The sequence below is a fragment of the Balaenoptera acutorostrata genome, chromosome X (genome assembly GCF_949987535.1).
Source record: "Balaenoptera acutorostrata chromosome X, mBalAcu1.1, whole genome shotgun sequence".
Classification (NCBI taxonomy): Eukaryota; Metazoa; Chordata; class Mammalia; order Artiodactyla; family Balaenopteridae; genus Balaenoptera; species Balaenoptera acutorostrata.
In genome coordinates, this window is record NC_080085.1 from 54759579 (window position 1) to 54783543 (window position 23965).

Genomic DNA, 23965 nt, shown 5'->3' on the forward strand with positions numbered 1-23965 from the left:
TCAAGCCATCCCAAAAGGGAGACAAGCTTAAAAAAGTGATCATGGAGAAAAAGTAGGAAAAAAAAAAAGGACTCTGGAACCAGACAAATCTGTGTTCAAATCCTGAAACTTCTCTTACTAGCTGTCTGTTTAACTCTGTACAAGTTATTTAACTTCTCTGAGCTTCAGTTTACATTTTTGGAAAATGGCAATAAGAATACTTAGCTTGAAAAGTTGTTTTGAAAATCAAATACAATCATCTATATAAAGCATCTTACATAGAGACTTGACACAGAGTAGGCACTGAATACATGGAAATTATTATAAAAATAGGGTAAATTATTATGCGGCGGTGTGCCTGGTTTTCTCACTTGTAGGGTGGAGTGAATAAGAGTAAAGAAGAGCTACCCAGAAGGGGAAAGGGCATTACATCTTTTCTGTTACCTGGTACTTGTAGGCACTGAGTCAGCATTTACTCCAATGAACAAATGTTTATTTAAAAGGATTTGTACAGACATAACGCTCTTACTTTCAAAGAGCAGAGGAACCTTTTATATATTATGAACACACAGACACTGTGGCAACTTAAAACTACAGCTAAGAAAGGAAGGAAAAATATCCCCCCCTCCCCAGCCAGGAGCTAACACTTTTTCAGTCAGTCAGCCCCCATCCCTGTCCCTTAAGTTTGAGAGCGACTTGACTAGAGATGTGGCTTTGGAGGAGGGAAGAGCTGTAGGGCTTGGGGAGCCTGGTGCCTTTTCTTTTGAGAGGGAAATCCACCTGCACAATCCACAGGAAAAGGGGTGGCCAAAAGCTGACCTGAGCTGAGGCTGCCTTAGAGAAGAGAGACTGGAGTAGAAGTCCCACCTACCTGCATGTGTAAAGTGACTGGCATTCACTTGAATCTCAACCCACTACTCTGACCTCTAAGATATACCATTTGAGTAAGTGCCAGAGTAATGGTTTTGAACAAAAGGCAACACAAATGTCAGCCTGGGGCCTCTACAGCCTAAGGCAGCCCCGATAGCAGAGCCCTCAGACCAATGACTTAGGCATCGAGTTAGGCAGGACTTGTGGAGTGGGTCTGGCTCCTTGATTTCACTGTGGGGAACATCTGCTACTGATTTTCAAGAGCTAGGTTTTATTATGGGAGAAAAGCCCACAGATTTTAGGATCCCCAGACACATAGCCTGGTACCTGAGAACTTTAGTATATCTGGGAAACTGCCAGGTGGTGGGGTGGTGAGCTCAATAATAACAGCCAGGCCTCCCAAATGAATATGAAAAGGAGAGCTTGTCCAAGCTACCTCCGGGCCTTGAGGAAGAGATGAGGTTGGGGGTGGGGGAGATAAATGCACCAAGCCTATTGAAAAGTCCAACAAGAAGACTGTTGTCCCTTCAGAGCCTCAGGCAAAAGTACAGGGAGGGGGCACACTGGAGCCTTCACCTGAAACAAGATATGGGCCTCCCCAGGCCCTCAGGCCTTAGGCCCCAGGCCTCAGGCACAAGAGACAGAGAATCACATCTGGGACTTCTGCCCTTCCCTTAGCTCCAAACAAGGGCAAGGGTTGAAATGTGGGTGAGAGAGAAGGGATCTTCAGACACAACTGTCATTAGCACCTGAACCACATCTCTTCCTAAACCAGAAACTCCAAGAGCGAAAAGAAATAAGAGCAAAGTGAGAGAGGGGTTGTGCTTCCATCACATTAAATAGGAGACTTTGTAGAGGTGGGGAAGGGTTGTTTCACATGGAGACATCAATCACTCTGGCCAAGGGGAGGGGTTATGAGCAGCAGAGCTCTAAGTGTTCTCCCTCTTTTCATTCATCCTGCTTCCGTTTTGGCTTTTTGGGGTTCCTGGACCGACTCTTGGCTTTGCACAGAGGGCATATAGGTGCATTCCGGTGAATTTGTTGATGACATGACAAGCAGGCCTGGTGGGGGGCACAAGACAAAGCAAGTTAGGGGTCAGATTCTTCTAGGCCATGGTTCATCTTTCCCAGGGGCCCCCACAAGCAATTGCGATTTCCCAACAGAAAAAAGCAAGACCCAAGTAGCGAGTCCCAAGTAGCGAGATCTGTGCTGGATGTAAGGGATGCAAAGGATATAAGGGAGTGAGAGTCAAAGAGGGGTATTGAGGAAAAATATCCAAAATTTGGCAATAAGGCAAAATGTGAATTGCATATTCATTAAGCATTATACTGGAGCATGGTCTAACAGGCTCACTCAAGGATTATTTAATTCTCTAGGACAGGTATCAATAAACTTTTTCTGTAAAGGCCAAGATCGTAAACATTTTGGACTTTCTTTTCAGGTCATATGATTTTAGTTGCAACTACTCAGCTCTAACTGCTTACATAAAAGAAGCTATAGACAATACATAAACAAGCAGGCATGTGTGTGGGCCAATAAAACTTTATTTACAAAAACGGGGAGCAGGTCACACTTGGCCTATGGGTTCTGGTTTGCTGACCCTTGCTCTAGGAGAATGTCTCTTTGTTTGACTATTTACTACTTATTTTAAAAATTGAAGTATAGTTGATTTAAAATGTTGTGGTAGCTTCTGGTATACAGCAAAACGGTATAGATGATAGATAGATAGATAGGTAGATAGATAGATATTCTTTTCTGTTATGGTTTATTACAGGATATTGAATATAGTTCCTTGTGCTATACAGTAGGACCTTGTTGTTTATCTGTTTTATACACAGTAGTCTGTATCTGCTAATCCCAAAAGTCTAATTTACCCCTGTCCCACCCCCTTTCCCCTTTGGTAACCATAAGTTTGTTTTCTATGTCTGTGAGTCTGTTTCTGTTTTGTAAATAAGTTCATTTGTATCATATTTTATATTTCACATATAAATGATATCATATGGTATTTGTCTTTCTCGGTCTGACTTACTTCACTTAGTATGATAATCTCTAGGTCCATCCATGTTGCTGCAAATGGCATTATTTCATTCTTTTTTATGGCTGAGTAGTATTCCATTGTATATATGTACCACATCATCTTTATCCGTTCCTCTGTCGATGGACATTTAGGTTGCTTCCATGTCTTGGCTATTGTAAATAGTACTGCTATGAACATTGGGGTGCATGTATCTTTTTGAATTAGAGTTTTCCCTGGATATATGCCTAGGAGTGGGATTGCAGGATCATATGGTAACTCAAATTTTAGTCTTTTAAGGAACTTCCATACTGTTCTCCATAGTGGCTGCACCAATTTACGTTCCCGCCAACAGTGTAGGAGGGTTCCCTTTTCTCCACACCCTCTCCAGCATTTGTTATTTGTAGAATTTTTAATGATGGCCATTCTGACCGGTGTGAGGTGATACATCATTGTAGTTTTGATTTGCATTTCTCCAACAATTAGTGATGCTGAGCATCTGTTCATGTGCCTATTGGCCATCTGTATGTCTTCTTTGGAGAAATGTCTATTGAGGTCCTCTGCCCATTCTTTGATGGGATTGTTGGTTTTTGTGTTATTGAGTTGTATGAGCTGTGTTTATATTTGGGGAATTAAGTCCTTGTTGGTCGCATCATTTGCAAATATTTCCTCCCATTCCGTAGGTTGGCTTTTCATTTTTGTTTATGGTTTCCTTTGCTGTGCAAAAGCTTATAAGTTTGAATAGGTCCCATTTGTTTACTTTTGCTTTTATTTCTATTGCCTTGGGAGACTGACCCAAGAAAACACTGGTACAATTTATGTCAGAGAATGTTTTGCCTGTGTTCTCTTCTAGGAGTTGTATGGTATCATGTCTTACATTTAAGTCTGTAAGCCGTTTTGAGCTTACTTTTGAGTATGGTGTGAGGGAGTGTTCTAACTTCATTGATTTACATGCAGCTGTCCAGCTTTCCCAATACCACTTGCTGAAGAGACTGTCTTGTCTCCATTGTATATTCTTGCCTCCTTTGTCGAAGATTAATTGAACGTAGGTGAGTGGGTTTATTTCTGGGCTCTCTATTCTGTTCCACTGACTATAAATATTTTTCCATTAAATAGTATACTATTTGACTATTTACTATTGATCAGGGCCCAGATGCTGTGACTTAATGTTGATAAGGCACAAATGGTTTTTGCCCAGTAGAGATGCAAATTATTTTTGTTCCAAAGAAAAGGTAATCACAAAGATTACAGTTTTATTTTCCTGTAGGACATTAACCAGTTCTGGATTTAACATTGCAAACTTATTTCGGCATTCCTTTCCTTCCCTGACCTGACTATATAATTATCTGTTCCTCTAATGCTTCTGGAACCAGCTTTGTAATGCTGCTGGCTCCCTCGTTAATGACACACGTTCACTATATATTTGTCCGAGTCACGTTTCTAACTTTCTGAAAATTATACTTTAGCAGAGCCTGCCAATCTCCCTGCATTCTAACCGCTCTGGGAATATGAGGCAACAAGACCAGTGGCTCTACTACAGCACACATACACACCACCCCTTCCTCTGTGCCCCAAGCGAAGGCTGTTTTAGGAAGACCCCAAATAAGTAAGGCCAAAGACCCAGACCCAACCTTCCATGGGGCTGCTTGAGGATACCTTGCTTCCTCCACAGTCCATACCCAGCTCACTCACCTTCATAGGTGGGGGCTGCTGCCTGAAGGTGGCTGTCTGCCGAGTGTCCTGCTTCCTAGCCACTTGGAGTTGTTGGGCGGCAGCGGCTGCGGCGGCCAAGGATTCAGGGATCGGGGGCTCCTGAGGCTCCGTCTGCCACTCTGCTTTCTGCTTCTCAAAATAACTTTGGAGATGAGAGACATTAGCTGGATCATTCTGAAAGCAAGGAGAACCTTGCCCCTCTTAAGGACTCCATGCTACAGAACGAAGGGGGTTGGGCTGTGGCTCACTGTAGGAAGTTCCTGCACCCTCTCCAGCACAAGGCTCTTCTCCCTGGGTGCCAGGCCCACTGTGTGTTGGGAAGGGTACTCCTCCTGCTCCTTGGCTCTGACAGGCCCAGAAAAATAAAAAAAATCCCAAGGCTAGCCAAGTCCTCAAAGGGCATTTGTCTACCCTCCATCCCATGATCCTTTGCAGTATTCCTATTAAGTGTCCTCAGGCCTCTGCTGGCATACCTCTAGGAATAAGAAGCTCACCACTTCCACAGGCAGCCTGCTCTACCTTAAGGAAGTATGTTCCCTTCTATTCCTTCTACTGAACTGAGCTCTGTGTCTCTGTAAAGTAAGCCTAGTTCCTAACTCTGGGTCTTGAGATAAAGTTCCAGGCTAGCCCCTGGAGGCCATGAAAGCTCACCCTTCTGTGTTTTCAAGGTTTCTGGACACCCCTTCTAGACCTTGACTTGGGAAGTGACCTCTTAAGAGTCACAGATGCATACACACACAACGAGTCATAGACATAGTCTTGTATTGTCAAAATTGCACAAAGAACTTTAAAAGCCATCTAGTAATTCTAGTCTAATCATCTAACAGCCCAACACAGAGACTTACCCAAGGTCATGCAATGAGTCAGCCACTGACAGGCCTGGGGCTAGGACTGGGTACCCTGACTTTCAGACCAGGCTTTATGTGTGTGTATATATATATGTGTGTGTGTGTGTGTGTGTGTGTGTGTGTGGTGTATGTTGCAGGGACAGGAGGCAGGCAGCTTACTCCAAGGAGAGCTTCTCCTCCTCTTCACATAAGTCAGGGAGCCTCTGCAGGCCCAGAGTCATGCGCAGGGCATCCACATGTTCCTTCAGCGGCTTATACTCATCATGTAGCCGCCGGGTAGACTCTAGCAGCTTGTTTAGGTCATTCTCAGACTGTTTGATGGTGTTTTCCATCTGGAACACAGAGTGAGGTAAGCACAGAGAAAAGACTCCAAGATTCTCAGCGAGGCTGTACAGCTGAGTGGATAATAGCACAGGCTCCAGAGCCAAACCAATCTATGATCAAGTCCTCAATCCACTATGTATTCTATGTGACTCTTGTCAAGCCTCAGTTTTTTCATCTGTATAATGGTGATAACAATCATACCTACCTCATATAATCTTGGTGAAGATTCAACGATTGAATTCATATAAGCGCTCAGTACAGGGGCTAACACAGAGTAAAGGCTCAATTAGTGGTAGTTATTATTCAAATATAGCATCTTAGAGCTGGAATGGCCCTTAGAGCTCATGTAGTGCACCCCACCACCATTTTACAGATCAGAGAATTGAGACTCAGAGAGAAGAAGTAACTTCCTCAGAGAAATGCTTCCTAGGAGCAAAGTCTACATAAAGACTCAGGGCTTCTGCCTCCCAGGCCAGTGGCTTTTCTCCTAGATCAGTGGTTCCCAAAATGCAGTTACCAGATCAGCAGCGTCAGCATCAACTGGGAACTCATTAGAAATGTAAATTCTCAGGTACCACCCCAGATATAAGCAATCAGAAATTCTGGGGTGAAGTCCAACAACCTGTGTTTTAACAGGCCCTCTAGGTGACTCATGAGGCATGTTCAAGTTGGAGATCCACTGGCCCAGATTTTCAGCCCCTCTGTGACTAATACCTTGTTTATTTCTCTATCCTTAGTTAGCTGGCAGCAGAACTGCCAACTCCTCATGAGACCCTGATATCCTGTGATCTTGTGACACAGAAAATCCCAGGTAACTACTGTCCAAATTGCATTCATATTTCCTTTAAGACCCTAGGCCTGGCAATATCAGGAAGTATATATTGCCACAGAAATGAGTTTCCCAAGAATAGAAACTTAGCTCCTTCAAACGTGATTAAAAAAAAAAAAAATCTCATTATCATAGGCTCTAAGGGTTGGAAAGGGCCTTACAGGTCAGCACCTCCAACCTCCCTCCTGGTGAAAGAATCACCAATACTGTAGCCCAGACAGGTGACCATTCAGACTCTGCTTTAATAATTCTAAAAAGTGGGGGACTTATCACCATAGCAGGCAGTTCATTCCCCACATTCCAAGGGTCTCCAAAAGAGAGACTGTAATGAGGGAGCCCCAGTTTGGTAGGCTGGCAGAGATGGTTTGTTTGGCTTAGTTGGAAGCTTTGGAGCCCTAAATTTAAGTTAGATCCCCAAGGCATCTGCCTGCTCTGCTTTTCCCCAAGGCTAGCTCTCAACTCCTAGACTCCCAGAATGAGAGCACATCAGTGCTGAATGAGACCTCAGAGGTGACTGAATCCCTCTCATGGTACAGAGAAGGAAAATGAGGCCCCGAGAGAAGAAGGAACTTGTCCAGTGATATACAGTCGATCAGTGACAGAGCCAGGGCTGGGTCTCAGAACTCCTGGATTCTTCCATTTCACCATAGCCTGATGCCTACTCCCCCAAGTTGGCCACAGCCACATCTCAAGGAGAGTCCACAGCACTCACTACTGCCTATTCCTCCTCAAAGGGCCCAGAAATAGGCTTCAGGCAGCCATCCACATACCACATTGATATCCGCGTGGATCAGTCGGAGTTCCTCCACATGGGCCATCTTCTCCTGTAGCAGGAGGTCCATCTCCTGCTTGTATTCCTTCAGGTGCCTCTCCTCTGATTCAAGGGCCTCAAACTCAGCCTTCAAACGGGTCTTGATCTTTTCCATCTGCAGGGTCTTGTTCCTGCCATTCCCCAAAATGAGGAAACAGACCAGCAGGAGAAGGCAGGAAAAGGGAAATGGAGTACAGAGTTAGAGAAATGGAGTACAGAGTTAGGCCCTGAGCCAGGGCTATCTTGTTAAGCCATCTTTCTAAGCTTCCCTCTCTTCAGGCAGAGGCAGCCTGAAGCCATCCCCACAAAGACAGGAGATTCTTTCTTCTAAGATAAAAGCTCAGTGGGTCTCGAATGGGGATGATTTTGTTCCTTGATGGAGCATTTGCAAACGTGGGGCAGGTTTTAGCTGTTAGATTGATTCAAGGGACAGCACTACTGGCATTTAGTGGATATGGGCCAGAAATGCTAAACAGCCTCTCAATGCACAGGAAAGTCCCACATCACAAATAACTCCCACCCAAGATGCCAACCATGACCTCTTGAGAAACTCTAGAGCAGCACTATCCAATAAATTTTCTACAATGATGGAAATTTTCTGTATCTATGCTTTGTAATACAGTAGCCACTAGGCACATGAAGCTACTGAGCATTCAAAATATGGCTAGTGCAACCGAGGAACTGAATTTTGAATTTTATTTAATTTTAATCAATTGATTAAAATTAAGTTTAAACAGCCACATGGGGATAATGGCTCTCATATTGGACCGCACAGCTCTATAGGGTCCCCTCATCAGTTCCAGAAGAGGTAGGAGACGGGAAGAACTGCAGCTCATTTCTTTTCCTAGAAAAAAATAAAACCTATTTCTGGTTGTTAAATCCCAATTGCATACCCTCTGGCTCAGTAATCCCACACCTAGCAATTTATTCTAAAGAAATAAGTCAGGGAAGCAAAAAGTTAATACACAGGGATATGCTTTCTGGTCTATGGGCAAAATTGGAATATTTGGCAGCCACTAAAAGGAATCATTATGAAGACTTGTGACATGGAAAATGTTGAAGATACTCCATGAAAAGGTATATACACTAGGATTGCAATTTCAAAATACACATGCATGTGACTAAACAAAAGGAATTGGCAAGAGTACAGTTTCAAGGATCTTTGAGACCACTGAAGCCTGCCTAAGTGAAAGAGCCACAAAACTTTGGAAGGAAGCCCCTCTAGGGCACACTGTTGCCCTCCCACTCACTCTCTACTCTCTGGTTCTCAGGTTCTGTCTAGCCATCATCCGTTACTCAGATTAGGCATCTCCTTTATTCTGCCTCAGTAGCTGGCTTTCTCCTCTGCCCCAGCCCATCCCATGGTTACTCTTGCTCCACACCCTGGCCTCTGGCCTCTGACCTCAGCCTGCTTCTGTGTTCATTCTCTCTCCTTTCTTCAGCATTGCCTGTGGCTCCTGCCTCAAGAGGTGGCCCTCAATGGCACAGAACCACAGAAAGAATTATGTTAGGTGGGTAGGATGACAGGAGAAATTTTTCTTTCAATATTCAAAAATTTCTTTTCAAGTTATTATATTGCTTTTACCTTAGAAAAGGTTAAAAGGATGGGTGTTATTATCCCATCTGTAAAGAAGGAAATTGGGAGTTCAGGATGGTAAGTTGCAGTAAATGAGATGCTGGGATTTGAACCCAGGGCTCTCTAACACCACCCACTACTCCACACTGCCTGACTGGGGTTACCCAGGCTAAGGGGCATAAACATATTGAGGGTTCTCGGTATACCTGTTCAACTGCCTTGCAGAGGGATGATAGTGATTTGTACTGGTCAGTTAATCCACTACTTAGAGCCCCCTTCCATCTAGACTTCTATTCTCTTCCTCTAGATTGCATACAGAGCAGTCTAAACTTCACCTATCCCTACCCCAATTTACAGATGGGAAAACTGAGATTCAGAGTGATATAGTGTCTCACCCTGATTCATACAGCCAGTTTGTGGCAGTGCTAGGCCTAGAACCCATTTCTGCAGGCAGAGCCATAATTTGAAAGGAACATGGGCTTTAGATTCAGACGTGGGTATAATTCCTGGTTCTGCCCCTGACTAGCTATTTGTCCTTGGACAATAAGAATAACAACTATATTTATAGTTTAATTATATTCATTGAGCACCGATTATGCACCAATTATAGAAGGCTTAAAGATACATTCATTCAACAAATACTTATGGAACATCTATCATGTGCCGGCCACTGTACTAGGTGCTAGAGATAGAGCAGAGAACAGGACAGCCTGTGGACAGGGATCTTCATCTAATGAGGAAAATAGACCCTGAACACATGTAAAACTAAGTGATAAGTAATATGGATGAAATGCAGAATGCAATGGAAAGACACACCAAAGGGTTCTAACATAGTCTGAGGGACACTGTAGTCAAGGGGGCTGTCACAGGAAGCTCCCCTGAGAAACTGAGAATGTGACATCTAAGCTAAGACCTGGAGAATGGGTCGGAGGTAGATGGCGGGTAGCAGGTAGACATAGAGGAGAGCAGTCCAGGCAGAGAGAATACTATTTGCAATGGCCCTAGAACAGAAAAGAATATGGCACATTAGAGGAACTGAAAAAAGGTCAGTGTGGCTGGAACATCTACTGCAAGAGGTGTGTGTGTGTGCGTGTGCGTGTGTGTGTGTGTGTGGTGTGGTGGGGGCTGTCTGAGATGAAACTAGGGAAGTTGCCAGAACACAGCCTGGAGATTGAGATGAGGAGCGAGTACTTTTATCTTCAGGAGAAGGGGGAATCATTGTAGAACTTTAAGCAGCAGGAGAGTGACATAATCTGATTATCTCTTTTCACTTTTCTCAGCCCTGGTCTCCTCATCAGTAACACAGGAATAATAATAGCACTTACCTTACAGGTTCTTTGCTGAGGGCTAAATGAGCTAAGACATGTAAAGTCCCCAAGCAGAGTATGTGGCACGTGGTGAGCAGTCAACAAATGATAGTACCTGTCCCTCCCCACACTGCCCAACTCTTCTGCTATGGTTATCTCCTTTACCACAGTGGTTTAAACTTTGGTATAAAGAGCCTACAATGGGTAGGATGTGTGTATAATGTGTGTGTGTGTGTGTGTGCACATGCATGTGTGCACATGTACTAGCATGAGTAGCAAGGTATATTACCATTTATTAAGACTATAATAATAATCATTAATGTAAGTCACCTCGTAATGTCAGTATGAATAATGGCATTTTATAGGGCTGGCCCAAGCCTTCCTAATTTGTAATCAATTCAGTTAAGATGCTAGCGACTACTACTAAATGAAATCAGGGGTGAGAGAGCTCTCTCACTGACACTTCATAGAAATCAACATAGTACATCTTTCCCTGCTTGGATGAGTGCCTTTTATCTAATCCTCCCTCCTCCATCCATGTCCAATTCTGCTTATTAGACAACCCCATGTTGTCAGGCAGGGGACACTGCAATCCCAGATTAAATCAAAATAAACCAAAGGTTTTCACCTGGTGGGGTCACAGTTAAAGTGCTGCCTGGAACTGGAAAATCAAAGGCACAAAGGCTTCCTCAAAAGCACCGTGGTATTTCCTCTCCTTCGGGAGGAGGGCTGTCACCAGCAAAATGGCAGCTTTATCCTTTGGGTATGAGGGCCAGGGTAGCCACAATCCAAAGTGTTTTGGAGCCTTTTTCTATTGTCCACTGTGGCAAGAAATGGCAAGGGCTAGGGACCCTGACTAAGGGGCAGAAGGGCTAAGACTCCTCGTTATGAGAGGGAAGCAGAGTTATGAAGATGGAGTTCAGAAATAGCCTCTATTTACTGCTATTTCTAAAGTCAGTTTCTCGGGGGCTGGCGGGGAGCCCGGCCCATGCTTTAGTGGAGGGACAGCGGTGTCACTGCAGCCTTTGATGGTACCACTGTTACCTCTCAGCAGTGGCTTACCAAGGGCCGGGCAGTGAGAGCAGTCCACCTCAGGTGCGGAAAATAAAGAGGTGCATTGTGTGCAGAGAAATAAAAAAAATTAATAGAACCAACTAAAGTTGGTCTGCTCTTTATTATCACCATGCACTGACAATTCTAAACAATGTCCACTGAAGGACATCTGGGCTGATTCCAGTTTTTGGCGGTTATGAATAAAGCTGCTATGAATATCCAACTACGAGTTTTAGTGTGACCTTAAGTTTTCATTTCTCTAGGATAAATGACCAAGACTGCAATTGCTGGTTTGTATGGTAATTGCATGCTTAGTTTTTTGAGAAACTGCCAAACTGTTTTCCAGAGCGGCTGTACCATTTCACATGCCTGCCAACAATGTATGAGTGATCTAGTTCCTCTATGTGGCCAGCCATTTTGCTTGAACTGTTTTAAAAGGTATATGGAGATACCTCAAAGTGATCTTAATTTGCACTTCCCTAGTGGCTAGTGATACTGAACATCTTCTCATGTACTTATTTGCCATCTGTGTGTCCTTTTCCAAAAAATGTCTGTGCATGTCTTTGGCCCATTGGACTGTGTGTTTTCTCAGGGTTGAGTTTTGAGAATTCTTTATGTGTCCTAGATATGAGTGCTTTGTCAGATATGAGGTTTGCAAATATTTTCTCCCATTTATTAGCTTGTCTTTTCATCCTCTTAACCAGGTCCTTAGCAGAACATTTAAAACTTTTTTTTGATGAAGTCCAATCTATATATATATTTTATGGATAATGCTCTGGTGTCATGTCTTCACTAAGCTCTAGGGTCTGCAAATTTTCTCCTATGTTATCTTCAGAAAGTTTTATAGTTACATTTATGTCTACAATCCACTCTGAGTTAACTTTGGTACAAAGTTCGAGGTTTAGGTTGGGATACTTTTTTTTTTTTTTTTTTTTGCTTATGGATATGCAATTGCTTCAGTACCGTTTGCTATAAAGACTGTCCTTCCTTTGTTGGATTACTTTTGCACCTCTGTCAAAAATCAGTTGGCCATACTTGTGTGGGTCAATTTCTGGATTCTCAATTTTGTTCCAATTACCTATGTGTCTGTCCCTTTGTCAGTATCACGCAATCTTAATCACTGTAGCTATATAATAAGTTTTGAAATCAGGAAGAGCGATTTCTCCCATTTATTTTTATATCTCAAAATTCTTTTGGTCATTCTAGTTCTTTTGCCTTGCCATATAAATTTTAGAATAATTTTGTCTATATCTACCAAAAATCTTTTTGGCATTTTGATGGGAATTTTATTAAATTTGTACATCAATTTGGGAGGATTGGCATCTTTACTATATTGACTCATCTTCCAAACCCTGGATACAGTGTCTCTCTCTATTTAGATCGCCTTTGATTTGTTTTATTAGCATTTTGTAGTTTTCAGCATAAAAGTCCTATACATCTTTTGTTAAATCTTTGTTACACTTAGGTATTTCATGTTTCTGAGTGCTTGTAAGTGGTTTCATGTTTTGTAATTGTAGTTTCCACATGCATATTGCTATTTTTTTTTAATGCTGATCTTACATTCTGCAATCTTGCTGACCCACGTGTTAGATGTAGGAGTTTTCTGGTTTTTTGTTTTGTTTTTGACTTATCAGGATTTCCTACATAGACAAATCATGTTATCTGCAAACAAAAACAATTTTATTTCTTCCTTTCCATCTTGTACGCCTTTTATTTACTTTCTTGCCTAATTGTCCTGCCTAAAACCTCTAGTGCTATATGGACTAGCAGTGCTGAGAGTGGACATCCTTGCCTTGTTTGTGATCTACGTAGGACAGCATTCATTCTTTGACAAGTAAGTGTATTGTTAGCTAGCTGAAGGGTATTTGTAGATGTACTTTATCAAGTTGAGAAAGTCCCCCCACCCCCATTCCTAGTTTTTTAAAGAGATGTTATCATAAATATGTGCTGACTTTTGTCAAGTGCTTTATCTGTATTAATTGACATAATCATGAGATTTCTCTTCTTTAGCCTTTTGATATGATAAATAACATTAATTGATTTTTGAATAACAAACTAACCTTGCATCTCTGGAATAAACCCCTCTTGGTCATGGTGTCAATTTTTTTTTTTTAATATATTGCTGAATTCTATTTGCTAATACTTTGATAACGATTTTTACATCTATAATCATGAAGGATATTAATTTATAATTTTCTTGCATTGTCTTTGCCTGAAATTGTTTCAGGGTATTAAGGGCTTCATAAAATAAATGGAGATGTGTTCTTTCCACTTCTGCTTTTTGGAGAGACTGTTAAGAAATGGGGTTAATTCTCTTTAACCATTTGGTAAAATTCTCCAGTGAAACCAAATGGGCATGGAGGTTCTGGTTTTGGGGGTTGCTACTTTACAAATTTAATTTTCTAAATAGTTTCAGGGTTATTCAAATTATCTATTTTATATCGGGTGAGTTGTGGTAGTGTTTTTTGAGAATTGGCCCATTTCATGTAACTTGTAATGAGTAGAATTGTTCATACTATTCCTTTGCTATTCTTTTGAAGTCTGTGGGGTTGGTAGTGACATTTTCTGTTTCATTCCTGATGTCTGTAATTTGTGTCTTCTCTCTTTTTTCTTTGTTAGTGTTGCTAGAGGTTTTTCAATTTTATATATTTTTTCAAATATTCAGCTTTCTGTTTCATTGATTTCTCTACTTTTCTTTCTGCTTTTAATCATCAGTATCTGCTCTTATCTGTATTATTTCCTGTTTTCTGCTTGCCTCGGTTTTATTTTGCTCTTCTTTTCTAGTTTCTTGAGGTAGGAGCTTAGATTATTAATTAGAGGCATTTCCTCTGTTCTAAAGTAGGCATTGGTGCTACAAATTTCCCTCTCACCACTGCTTTTGCGTCATCCCATTTTGATATGTTCAATTTTCATTTTGATATGTTTCATTTTCATTTTCACTCAGTTCAATGTATTTTTATTTCCCTTGAGACTTCATCTTTGAAACATGCGTTATTTTAGAATTTTTTTATTATTATTATCCTTTTTCCTGGTATTTTTTTCTGACTTCTTGATTTCTAGTTTGACTTTATTAATGGCAGAGAACACACTGTATTTCCTGTCTTTTAAATTTGTTAAGAATGTTTTTTTTTTTTTGTATCCCAGAATATGGTCTATCTATATTGGTATATGTTCCATGGACACTTGAGAAGTATGTGTATCCTGTTGTTGGGTGGAATGTTCTATAAATGTTAATTAGATCCTGTCATTGATGGTGTTGTGGAGCTCTATACCCTTGCTGATTTTCTGTCTAGTTCTATCAAATGATAGACGTATGTTAAAGACCCCAGCTATAATTGTGGCTTTGTCTATTTCTTCCTTTGGTTCTGTCAGATTTGCCTCTCATATTTTACAGTTCTGTTGTTGGTGTATACCCATTTAGGACTGCCAGGTCTTCTTGGCAGACTGAGACTTTTGTCATTATCTAATGTACCTCTCTGTACCTAGTAATTTTCTTTGCTCTGAAGTCTACTTTATCTGATATTAATATATCCATTCCTGCTTTCCTTGGATTAATGTTTCCATGGTATATCTTCTTTCATTCTTTCAACATACCTATATCTTTATATTTGAAGTGAGATTCTTGTAGACAGCACATAGACAGGTCATATTTTTTAATCATCTTGGCTGATCAGTATTTGGATTGCAGTATTTAGGCCATTTATATCCAGTGTACTTATTGATAAGTTAGGACTTAAGTGTATCATTTAATTTTTGTTTACTATTTGATCTCTCTCTTATTTGATTCTCTGTTGTTTCCTTTTTGCTGCCTTCCTATCTTTAATTGAATGTTTTTTGGAATTACATTTTACCTATACTGTTTTTAAGTGTATCTTTTTCTATAGTTTTTTCAGTGGTTGCTCTAGGTATTATATTTCATAATTTATCATAGTCTTCTCTGTCATCTTTTTATTAGGGTGAGTGAAGAGTAGAAACATTACCTCCCTTTATGCCCCCTTTACCCTCCACCATTTATAATATAACTATCTGAAATATTTCTCCTACATAAGAGTTATGTTTGTAGAGAACCATATTACTGCTTCCACCATCAGAAATGATTTAGAAAACTAAACAGGAGAAGGAAAATGTACTGTATTTTAATTATATTTTTACTCTTTCTCTTGGTTTTTCTTCCTTCCTGATATTCCATGTTGTCTTCTTTTAGGAAAGATTCCTTTAGCTATTATTATTTTAGGGTAGATCTGCTGGTGACAGATTCTCTTAGTTTTCATCATCTGAGAATGTCTTAATTTATTCCTCATTCTTGATGGATATTTTTGCTACATGTAGTATTTGCAGTTGATAGTTCTCTTCTTTCAGGACTTGAAAAATCTTGTGCCACTTCCTTCTGGCTTCTATATTTTCTGATGAGAAATTCACTGTCATTCAAACTATTTTCACCTATAGGTAAGGTGTAATTTCTCTTTGACTAGTTTAAGGCATTCTAGTTTTCAGACATTAACCATGATGTGTCTTGGTGTGGATTTCTATGAGTCTATCCTCTTTGAATCAGTTGGTGTATATCTCTTGACAAATCTGGGGAGTCTTCAGCCATTATTTCAAATATTTTTTTAGTTTCACCCTCTTTTTTCTCTGTAGACAAGGCCTCTCTGTTGTGTAATTCCTCCTCCTTCCTTCCTTATGCCTTCCTTCCCTTTTATCCCCATTTCCTACACCATTTACGCCCCACACAGGCAACCATTCAAAACTACTTAATGCCTATTTATTGTGTTGCATGTGTTCTTCTAAACGGTAAATTATTGATGTATATTAAGGAGAGAAAAGGAGAGGAAGAAGGAGAGGGAGAGGGAAAGAGAATGAGAGAGAGAGAGAGAGAGAGAGAGAGAGAGAGAGAGTTATGGACTGAATCATGTCCCTCCAAAATTCATATGTTGAAGCCCTAATCCCCAATGTGAGTGTGTTTAGAGGGGGGCCTTTAGAGAGGTAATTAAGGTTAAATGAGGTCATAAATGTGGGACCCTAATCCAGTTAGACTGCTGCCCTTTGAAGAAGAAGAAGACACACCAGAGGTTGCCTTCTCTCTGTCTCTACAGGTACAGAGGAAAGGCCATGTGAAGACATAGCAAGAAGGCAGCTGACTACAAGCCACGAAGAGAGCCCTCACAAGAAAGTAAATTTTCTTGCACTTTGACCATGGACTTCTAGCCTCCAGAACTGTGAGAAAATAAATGTCTGTTGTTTAAGCCACCCAGTCTGTGGTATTTTGTTGTGGAAGACTGAGCAGATTAACACAGATTTTGGTACCATGAAGTGGGGTACTACTTTAATAAAAACCTAAAAATGTGGAAGTGGATTTGGAACTAGATGAGGAGTAGAGGCTGGGAGAGTTTTCAGGCGCATGCTAGAAAAAGCCTATATTGCATTGAAGTGACTGTTGGTAGAAACATGGACATTAACGATGCTTCCAGTGAGGTCTCAAAGAAAAAAAGAGGAACATGTCATTAGAAACTGGAGAAAAGGTGATCCTTATTATAAAGTGGCAAAGAATTTGGCTGAATTTTGTTCTAGTGTTCTGTGGAAGGTAGAGCCTGTGAGCAACAAAATTAGATATTTAGCGGAGGAGATTTTTAAGCAAAGTGTTGAATGTGAAGCTCAGCTGCTTATAGTAAAATGCAAGAGGAGAGAGAGAAATCAAAAGAATTATTAAGCAAGATGAACCAGAACTTGAAGATTGGAAAAATTCTCGTTCTATCCATATTGCAAAAAATATAAAGCATCTTCCGGAGAGAACACCAAGGATGTGGCTAGAAAACCACTCCTTGAGGAGATTACTCATGATTTTAATTAGGTATCTCAGCAGAAGTCAGGAACAGAGATGGGATTATACAAGCACAGTCACTGTCAGCATGGACCAAGGGGAGCAGAGAGAGGATGAAATAAAGGAAAGTTTTTGGAATCTACAAGGCAGGACAATAGAGTTACTTAGCTGCAAACATGCTTCATCCTTCAAGTAAAGGAAAGAATGACACCAAAGGTGATTAAGGGATCATCAGGGCTGCCATTCCCACCATTGGGTCTAGACCTAACCGGTTCTGGGGGCAAGGCTGTTGCCTCCTCAGTTTCAGTGGGCCAGGCTGCCTCTGACTAGTGCCTCAGGAGAAAGGCAACAGCAAAGGGCTGTGAGGGAGGGGGTGATACTGCCCAAAGCATCCAGCCAAAGATTACCCTCCAGCCTGAAAAATCTAATGAAACTTGCCTTGCTACGTTGTGCACTTTCTTGGGCTCTATCATCCCTCTCTTCTTTCTGATTTCTCCCTTTTCAAAAGGGAATGTCTATCCTATGCTTGTCCTACTATTATACTTGGGAAGCAGATCATGTGTCTGGTTTCACAGCTGGAGAGGAATTTTGCCCTTTGGATGAATCATACCTCAAGTCTCATCCAAACCTAAATTAGGTGATATTTAGATGAGACTTTTGACTGGGCATAGGTTCTGGAGTGCATTAAGACATTTGGGGCTGTTGGGAAGGGATGAATGAATTTTGCATGTGAGAAAGACATGCATTTGGTGGGAGGCATAGGGAGGAATGTTATGGAATGCATTGAGTCCCCTAATATACATATGTTCAAGCCCTAACCCCCAAAGTACTTCCAAGTACTTTGAGGGAACTTTTAGGGTGGTATAAGGTTAATCTCCAAAATATTTGGAGAGAGAATTTTAGGGAGGTGTAAGGTTAAATGAGGTCATCACAGTAGAGCCTTAATCTGGTTGTATTGACGTCCTTATAAGTAGAGAAAGGGACGCATGAGCTCTTTCTGTCTCCACACAAGACCAGAGGAATGGCCAAATGAGGACACAGGGAGGAAGCAGCCATCTACAGGACAGGAAGAGAGCCCTTACCAGAAATCAAAATTTCTGGTATCTATATCATGAATCTCCAGCCTCCAGAACTGTGAGAAAATAAATGTCTGTTATTTAAGCCACCCAGAATGTGTTATTGCTTTGTGGCAGACTAAGCTGACTAACATGCGCGTGCCTGGGCACGCATGCCTGAGCGCACGCGTGCGTGCACACACACACACACACACACGCACACACACGGTATAGACTAATGATAACATATAGTTTTCATATGGCACTCTGATGTTAAGATCCAGGATTCCTTGCTTCTAAGTGTGGTCATCCACCACATTTTACCTGTCCACACTTCCAAGGATAAACTCTCACTTTGCTTCTATCTACCCCCTCCACAAACAATACTTTGATGAATATTCTTGTGTCTGTCTGAGTAAATTTAGGTGGCTATATCCCAGGAGTGGGAAATGTGGCGCACAGGTAACGTGTATTCTTATTTCAAGTAAGAAGTGCCAATTTGCTGTGCAGGATGGCTACACCAGTTCACACTCCCACCAGTAGTGCATGAGGGCACCTGTTCTCTGTGCTTGTACTCAGAAAGGAGGAGCAATGGGGAAGCTTAGGGGATGCCCCAACTGGAGACCTGTAACAGAATGCACCCTGAGCTGGTCTCATTTCTCTCTTAAACAACCTCTGCCTGACTCACCTAGCAGCTCTATCTTACCACCATCAAGATCTGATTAAGAGCTTTGCCTAGTTATTGCTGCTCTGCCCACCCCCATGACCCATCCCTGATCTCTGGGGGTTAAATAGAATTTTATCTGAAGGTCTCTGTATGTATTTGGGCATTTTCAGTGAAGCCAAACCCTTGGCACAGACAGCAGCCAAGTGATTCACATACAGCAAGTGGTACTCACAGACCAATGTGGGTAGGACCTGAGCACATGTGACTCTCCAGGCTGGGAGGGACCTTCGAAGGCATCTATCATCCCTTTGCCAACCACTGCTTAAGTGCTTTCTATAATATCACTTCCAAGTGTTCAATTAGGCCTTCCTTGAACAACTTAGTCACAGAGCTCTCACTATTTCTCTAGACAAACCATTCCTTCTATAGGCAGCTCCAACAATTTGAAAACCCTAGGGTCACACAGAACACAGATCAGATGCTCCTTGTCCCCCTCCCCCAAATTCATTCTCCTCCCCCTCCATAATAATAGAACCCCTGATTTTCATCTGGGCATGTGACACCTGGACTAAGGGCTGTATTTCCCTCTCTCCTTTGCAGCTGTTTGTGGCCACGTGACAATGTTCTGGCCAGTGGGATGAAAACACATGTGATGTGTGCAACGTCTAGGCTGTGACCCTAAAGGGAAGGAGTGTGCCATTCACTTCTCCTTTGCCCTCTTCCCACTGCCTAACATGTATACACAACATCAAGCCATCTTCAACCCTGTAGATGAAGGCTACACCCTGCACATGGTGAAGCAACAATATAAAAAGAGCCTGAGTCCCCAACACGGAATAACCACACAAACCACAGGCCGCTTGTTCCCAGACTGATAATGTGAGAGAGAAGTGAACTTCTGTCTTATTTTAACCACTGTTAATTTGGAACCAAGTTGGATTAGCTTTACCAATAAACATCCCAGTTAACTGGCTACTGTATTTATTTGAATCTAAAATGCCATTGGACATAGGGTACACATTATCTTATGGACTACTAAGAGAAAAATGCTACCTGTTATATTATGACACAATGTTTTCTTTTAATTTAAATGTCCATTTAATAGTTGTTGAAAGAGCTCTGGTAGACTGATTTAAGACACTATTTTAATCAGACTTTTCTAGTCTGAGTCATTTCTCATACACAATAACCTTTTTATTTCAAGGGAAAACCATGATGAAATATTTTTGAAGATACTTTAAGTGGCAATTAAAGTCAACACATACAGTGATAATCATGCACATAATTCAATTGAAGGGATGATAATATGAACAGCCATGGCCAAGTTCGCATGTGATCATGCATGAACAATAACACAATTCCCTCTTGGCCAATGGCAGTTGTAAGGTAGAATTGTATTTAAGACACCTCCTGACTTTAGATTTTTAAAATATAAAATATGTGTGTATTAAATGGTGAAATCTGGTCCTTTAAAACCAAATTTGGGGAATAACCTTCACTTCCACTCTAGTCAAAATAGAGTAACGGGGACCAGATTTACCCACCTGTGCAAAATAACTAAAAGCAAAACAAACAAAAACGCCAAGACAAAACATATGAAAAAAACGGTGCTCTAATCATTGGACTTCAGGCAAGTAAGGTCAGTGATCTCTGAGAGATGGAAAAGCTTAGATGAGCCTGAAGATTGCCCCATCCTACTGCCTAGAGAAATATTCTAGACTGCAAGGCAGGGACGGGGAACTCAGACAGAGCCTGGCCATCTCCCTCAATTGAGGAAATGGAGCTATGAGTCTGGAGAAGCCAAGGAACCTGGAGTTCACAGGAAAGAGTTTTGGAGAGGGGAGACCTGTGTAGAGAGAGAATGCTTACAATTTTCAGAGGCTCCCCCTCAAGTACTCACTGAAATATTGATCAGCACATGTGTGTAAGGAAACTAACTACCTGAAGCCAAGGAAAGAACCACCTCAAAGGATTAAACAGTGATCAGAGCCCACAAAGGGCTGAGAATAGTGACTGTTCCAAACAATCAAGGTAGAAAGTATTCACAATTTGTATAGCATGAGAGTACAAAGACAAGTTCTGCATCACTAATGAGGAAAATGAGCTCTACACTAAATGCTGCTATGGTCCCACTTAGCTAAGCTGAAAAGCAAGGCCCAGAAGGATAAAACAGATTCCAAGTGTCTTAATGACATGCCATAAGAAAGCTCAAGAATATTTATAGGAATGCAAAAATCTGCAGTCAACAAGGTAAATTTGAAAATGTCTGGCATCCAACCATACCTTGCCAGGTGTGCAATTTGAAGCAGGAAAAATGCAATCCACAATGTTGAGAATAAAAATCAAAACTGATCTAGAAATGACACAGTTGATAGAATTAGTAGCCAAGGATACAAATAGTTATTATAAATGCATTTCATATGTTCAGAAAGCTTGTGGAAATACTGGCCACGTTAAGTACAGTTGTAGGAGAGATGAAAAATACTCAAATAAAATATCTAGAGATGAAAACTACAATGTCTGAGGTGAAAACTACATTAGTCAATTTAGAAAATAAAGGAGAAAAGATTAATGAACATAAAGACATACCAATAGAAATTTCCCAAATGAAATATACAGAGAAAAATGGTCAAAAAAATAAACAGCATCAGCAAACTGTGGGACAACTTCAAGTGGCTAAAAGTACACGTAACTGGAGATGAGGAAGGAGGGAGAAAAGAAAAATATTTGAAAAATTAATAACTGAAAATGTTTCAGATTTGATGAAAAGTATACATGCACCGATCCAAAATGTTCAACAAATCTCAAGCATGGGATGCAGGAAGAAAACTACACCAAGTCATATCACAATGAAATTGCTCAAAACTAATGATAAAGAGAAAATCTTAACAGCAGCCCAAGGAAAAAAGGCATGCTGCCCAAGAGGAACGAAGTAGGATAGAATCAAGATAACAGTGGCATATTATTTTTAAAGTACTGGGAAAAAGAAAAAAAGAAAAAACCTCTGCCAACATAGAATTCTTTACACATTGAAAATAACTTTTAAAAACAAAGGTGAAATAAAGACTTTCCGAGACATAGAAAAGTTGGGGTGCTATATCACCAGCAAACCTGCTCTATGATAAAGTTAAAGTATGCTCTTCAAGCAGAAGGAAAATAATAGCAGAGGAATACAGAGCATTGAACACGGAAAAATATAATGACTTTTTCTTGTTATTTAAATTCATTAAAAAGATAACCAACAGTTTAAACCAAGAAGTGCATCAATGTAGTAGCACAGAGGGCAGAAAGGGAGAAATAAAAATACAGTGCTGTAAGTTTCTTATACTATATCTGCAGTAGTATGAGATCACTTGAAGATAAACTGTGACAAGTAAAGATGTATATCATAGACTCTAAAGCAACTACTAAAATAATAAAAAAACAGAATAATAGCTAATAAGTCAGAAAAACAGATCAAATGGGACCATAAAATATACTTAATCAAAAGAAGGCATAAAGGGAGGGGAAAGGGAACAAAAAAACAGATGAGATAAATGGAAAACAACAAGGTGGTAGATCTCAACCTAACCATATCAACAAGCACATTAAATATAAATGGTCTAAACATCCTCAGTTAAAAAGCAGATTGCCAGATTGGAAAAAAAACAAGCAAACAAACAAACAAACCAAACTGTGGACTGCCTATAAGAATCCCACTTTAAATATAAGGGAACAAGTAAAAATGAGAAGATACACCATGCTAACACTATTCAAAAGAAAGCTGTCTAAATGCAGTGTGGTATCTTGGAAATCCTATCAAAATCTCAGCAGGCATTTTTGTAGAAATTGATAAGTGAAACCTAAAATTCATATAGAAATGCAAAGGGCCTAGAGCAGCCAAAACAACTCTCAAGAAGAATAGCAAAGTTGGAGAACTTACATTGCCTGTTTTCAAGAATTATTTTAAAGCTGCAGTAATCAAAACAGTGACGTATAGGCATAAAGATACACAAATAGACCTATGGAGCAGAACAGAGAGTCCCAAAATAAACCCACAAATATATGGAAAGCTGATTTTTTACAGTGATACAAAGGCAATGCTGTGGAGAAAGAATGCCTTTTTCACCAAAAGGTCCTGAAACAACTGGATATCTACATGCAAAAACAAACAAACAAGAAAAAGGCGTCAACCTATACTTTGCATCATACACAGAAATTAAGTGAAAATGGATTATAGGCCTACATGTAAAACCTAAAATTTCTGGAAGAAAATCTTTGTGACTTTGGCTTAGGCAAGGTCTTTCCTTATGTTATATAAAAATCACAATCCATATAAAAAAGAATACTGATGAGTAAGACTTCTTTATCAACATTAAAAACTTCTGCAATTTAAAAGACACTCTTAAGAGAATGAAAAGACAAGTTGCAAACTGGGAGAACATCTTTGCAAAGCATGTATCTGATGAAGGCCTTGTATCCTGAATACATAAGGAACACTCAAAATTCACAATAAGTAAATATATAACCCAACTGAAAAATGAGCAAAAGATTTGAATAGACACTTCACCAAAGAAGATAGATGGGTGGCAAATAAATGCATGAAGAAGATGTTCAACAGCATTAGAAATTGAAACCTTCATACTCTGCTTCTGGGGATGGAAATTGGCACAACCAATTTGGAGAACAGTTTTGCATTATTTTAAAAAGTTATACACATGCTTGTCATATGACCCAGAAATTTCACTCTAGGAATCTAACCAGGAGAAATGAAAACATATTTTCACACAAAGACTTATATGTAAATGTTCAGAGCAGCATTCATAAGAGCCAAAAGGTGGAAACAACCCCAATGTTCATGTGGTGAGTGAATAAACAAAATGCAGTATATCCATACAATGGAATACTGTTTGCCAATAAAAAGGAAAGAAATACTGATATATGGTACAATGTATATGAGCCTAAAAACAATGTGCTAAGTTATGTGCAATGTCCTGAAAAGGCAAATCTATAGAGACAGAAAGTATATTACTGGTTGCCTAGGCCTGTGTGTGGGAACAGAGATGGACTGATACTGGGCATAAGGGCTCTTTTGGGGATGCTGGGGATGTTCTAAAATTG

The 23965-nt window shown here is 40.5% G+C and overlaps 1 protein-coding gene across 2 annotated transcripts in view; it reads right to left on the bottom strand.

Annotated features, from left to right (window-relative positions):
- Positions 1-460: 460 nt before the first annotated feature.
- Positions 461-23965, bottom strand: part of ZC4H2 (zinc finger C4H2-type containing) — a 35566-nt gene continuing 12061 nt past the window's right edge. The window contains exons 2-5 of one of the 2 annotated variants that reach the window (XM_057538196.1): positions 7349-7520; positions 5585-5757; positions 4557-4719; positions 461-1911 (exon numbers count right to left, since the gene is read on the bottom strand). In XM_057538196.1, the coding sequence (XP_057394179.1) occupies positions 1798-1911; positions 4557-4719; positions 5585-5757; positions 7349-7520 (622 nt within the window). In that variant the 3' untranslated portion in view covers positions 461-1797. The remainder of the gene's footprint in view (positions 1912-4556; positions 4720-5584; positions 5758-7348; positions 7521-23965) is intronic. The other variant, XM_057538197.1, reaches the window with a different exon arrangement.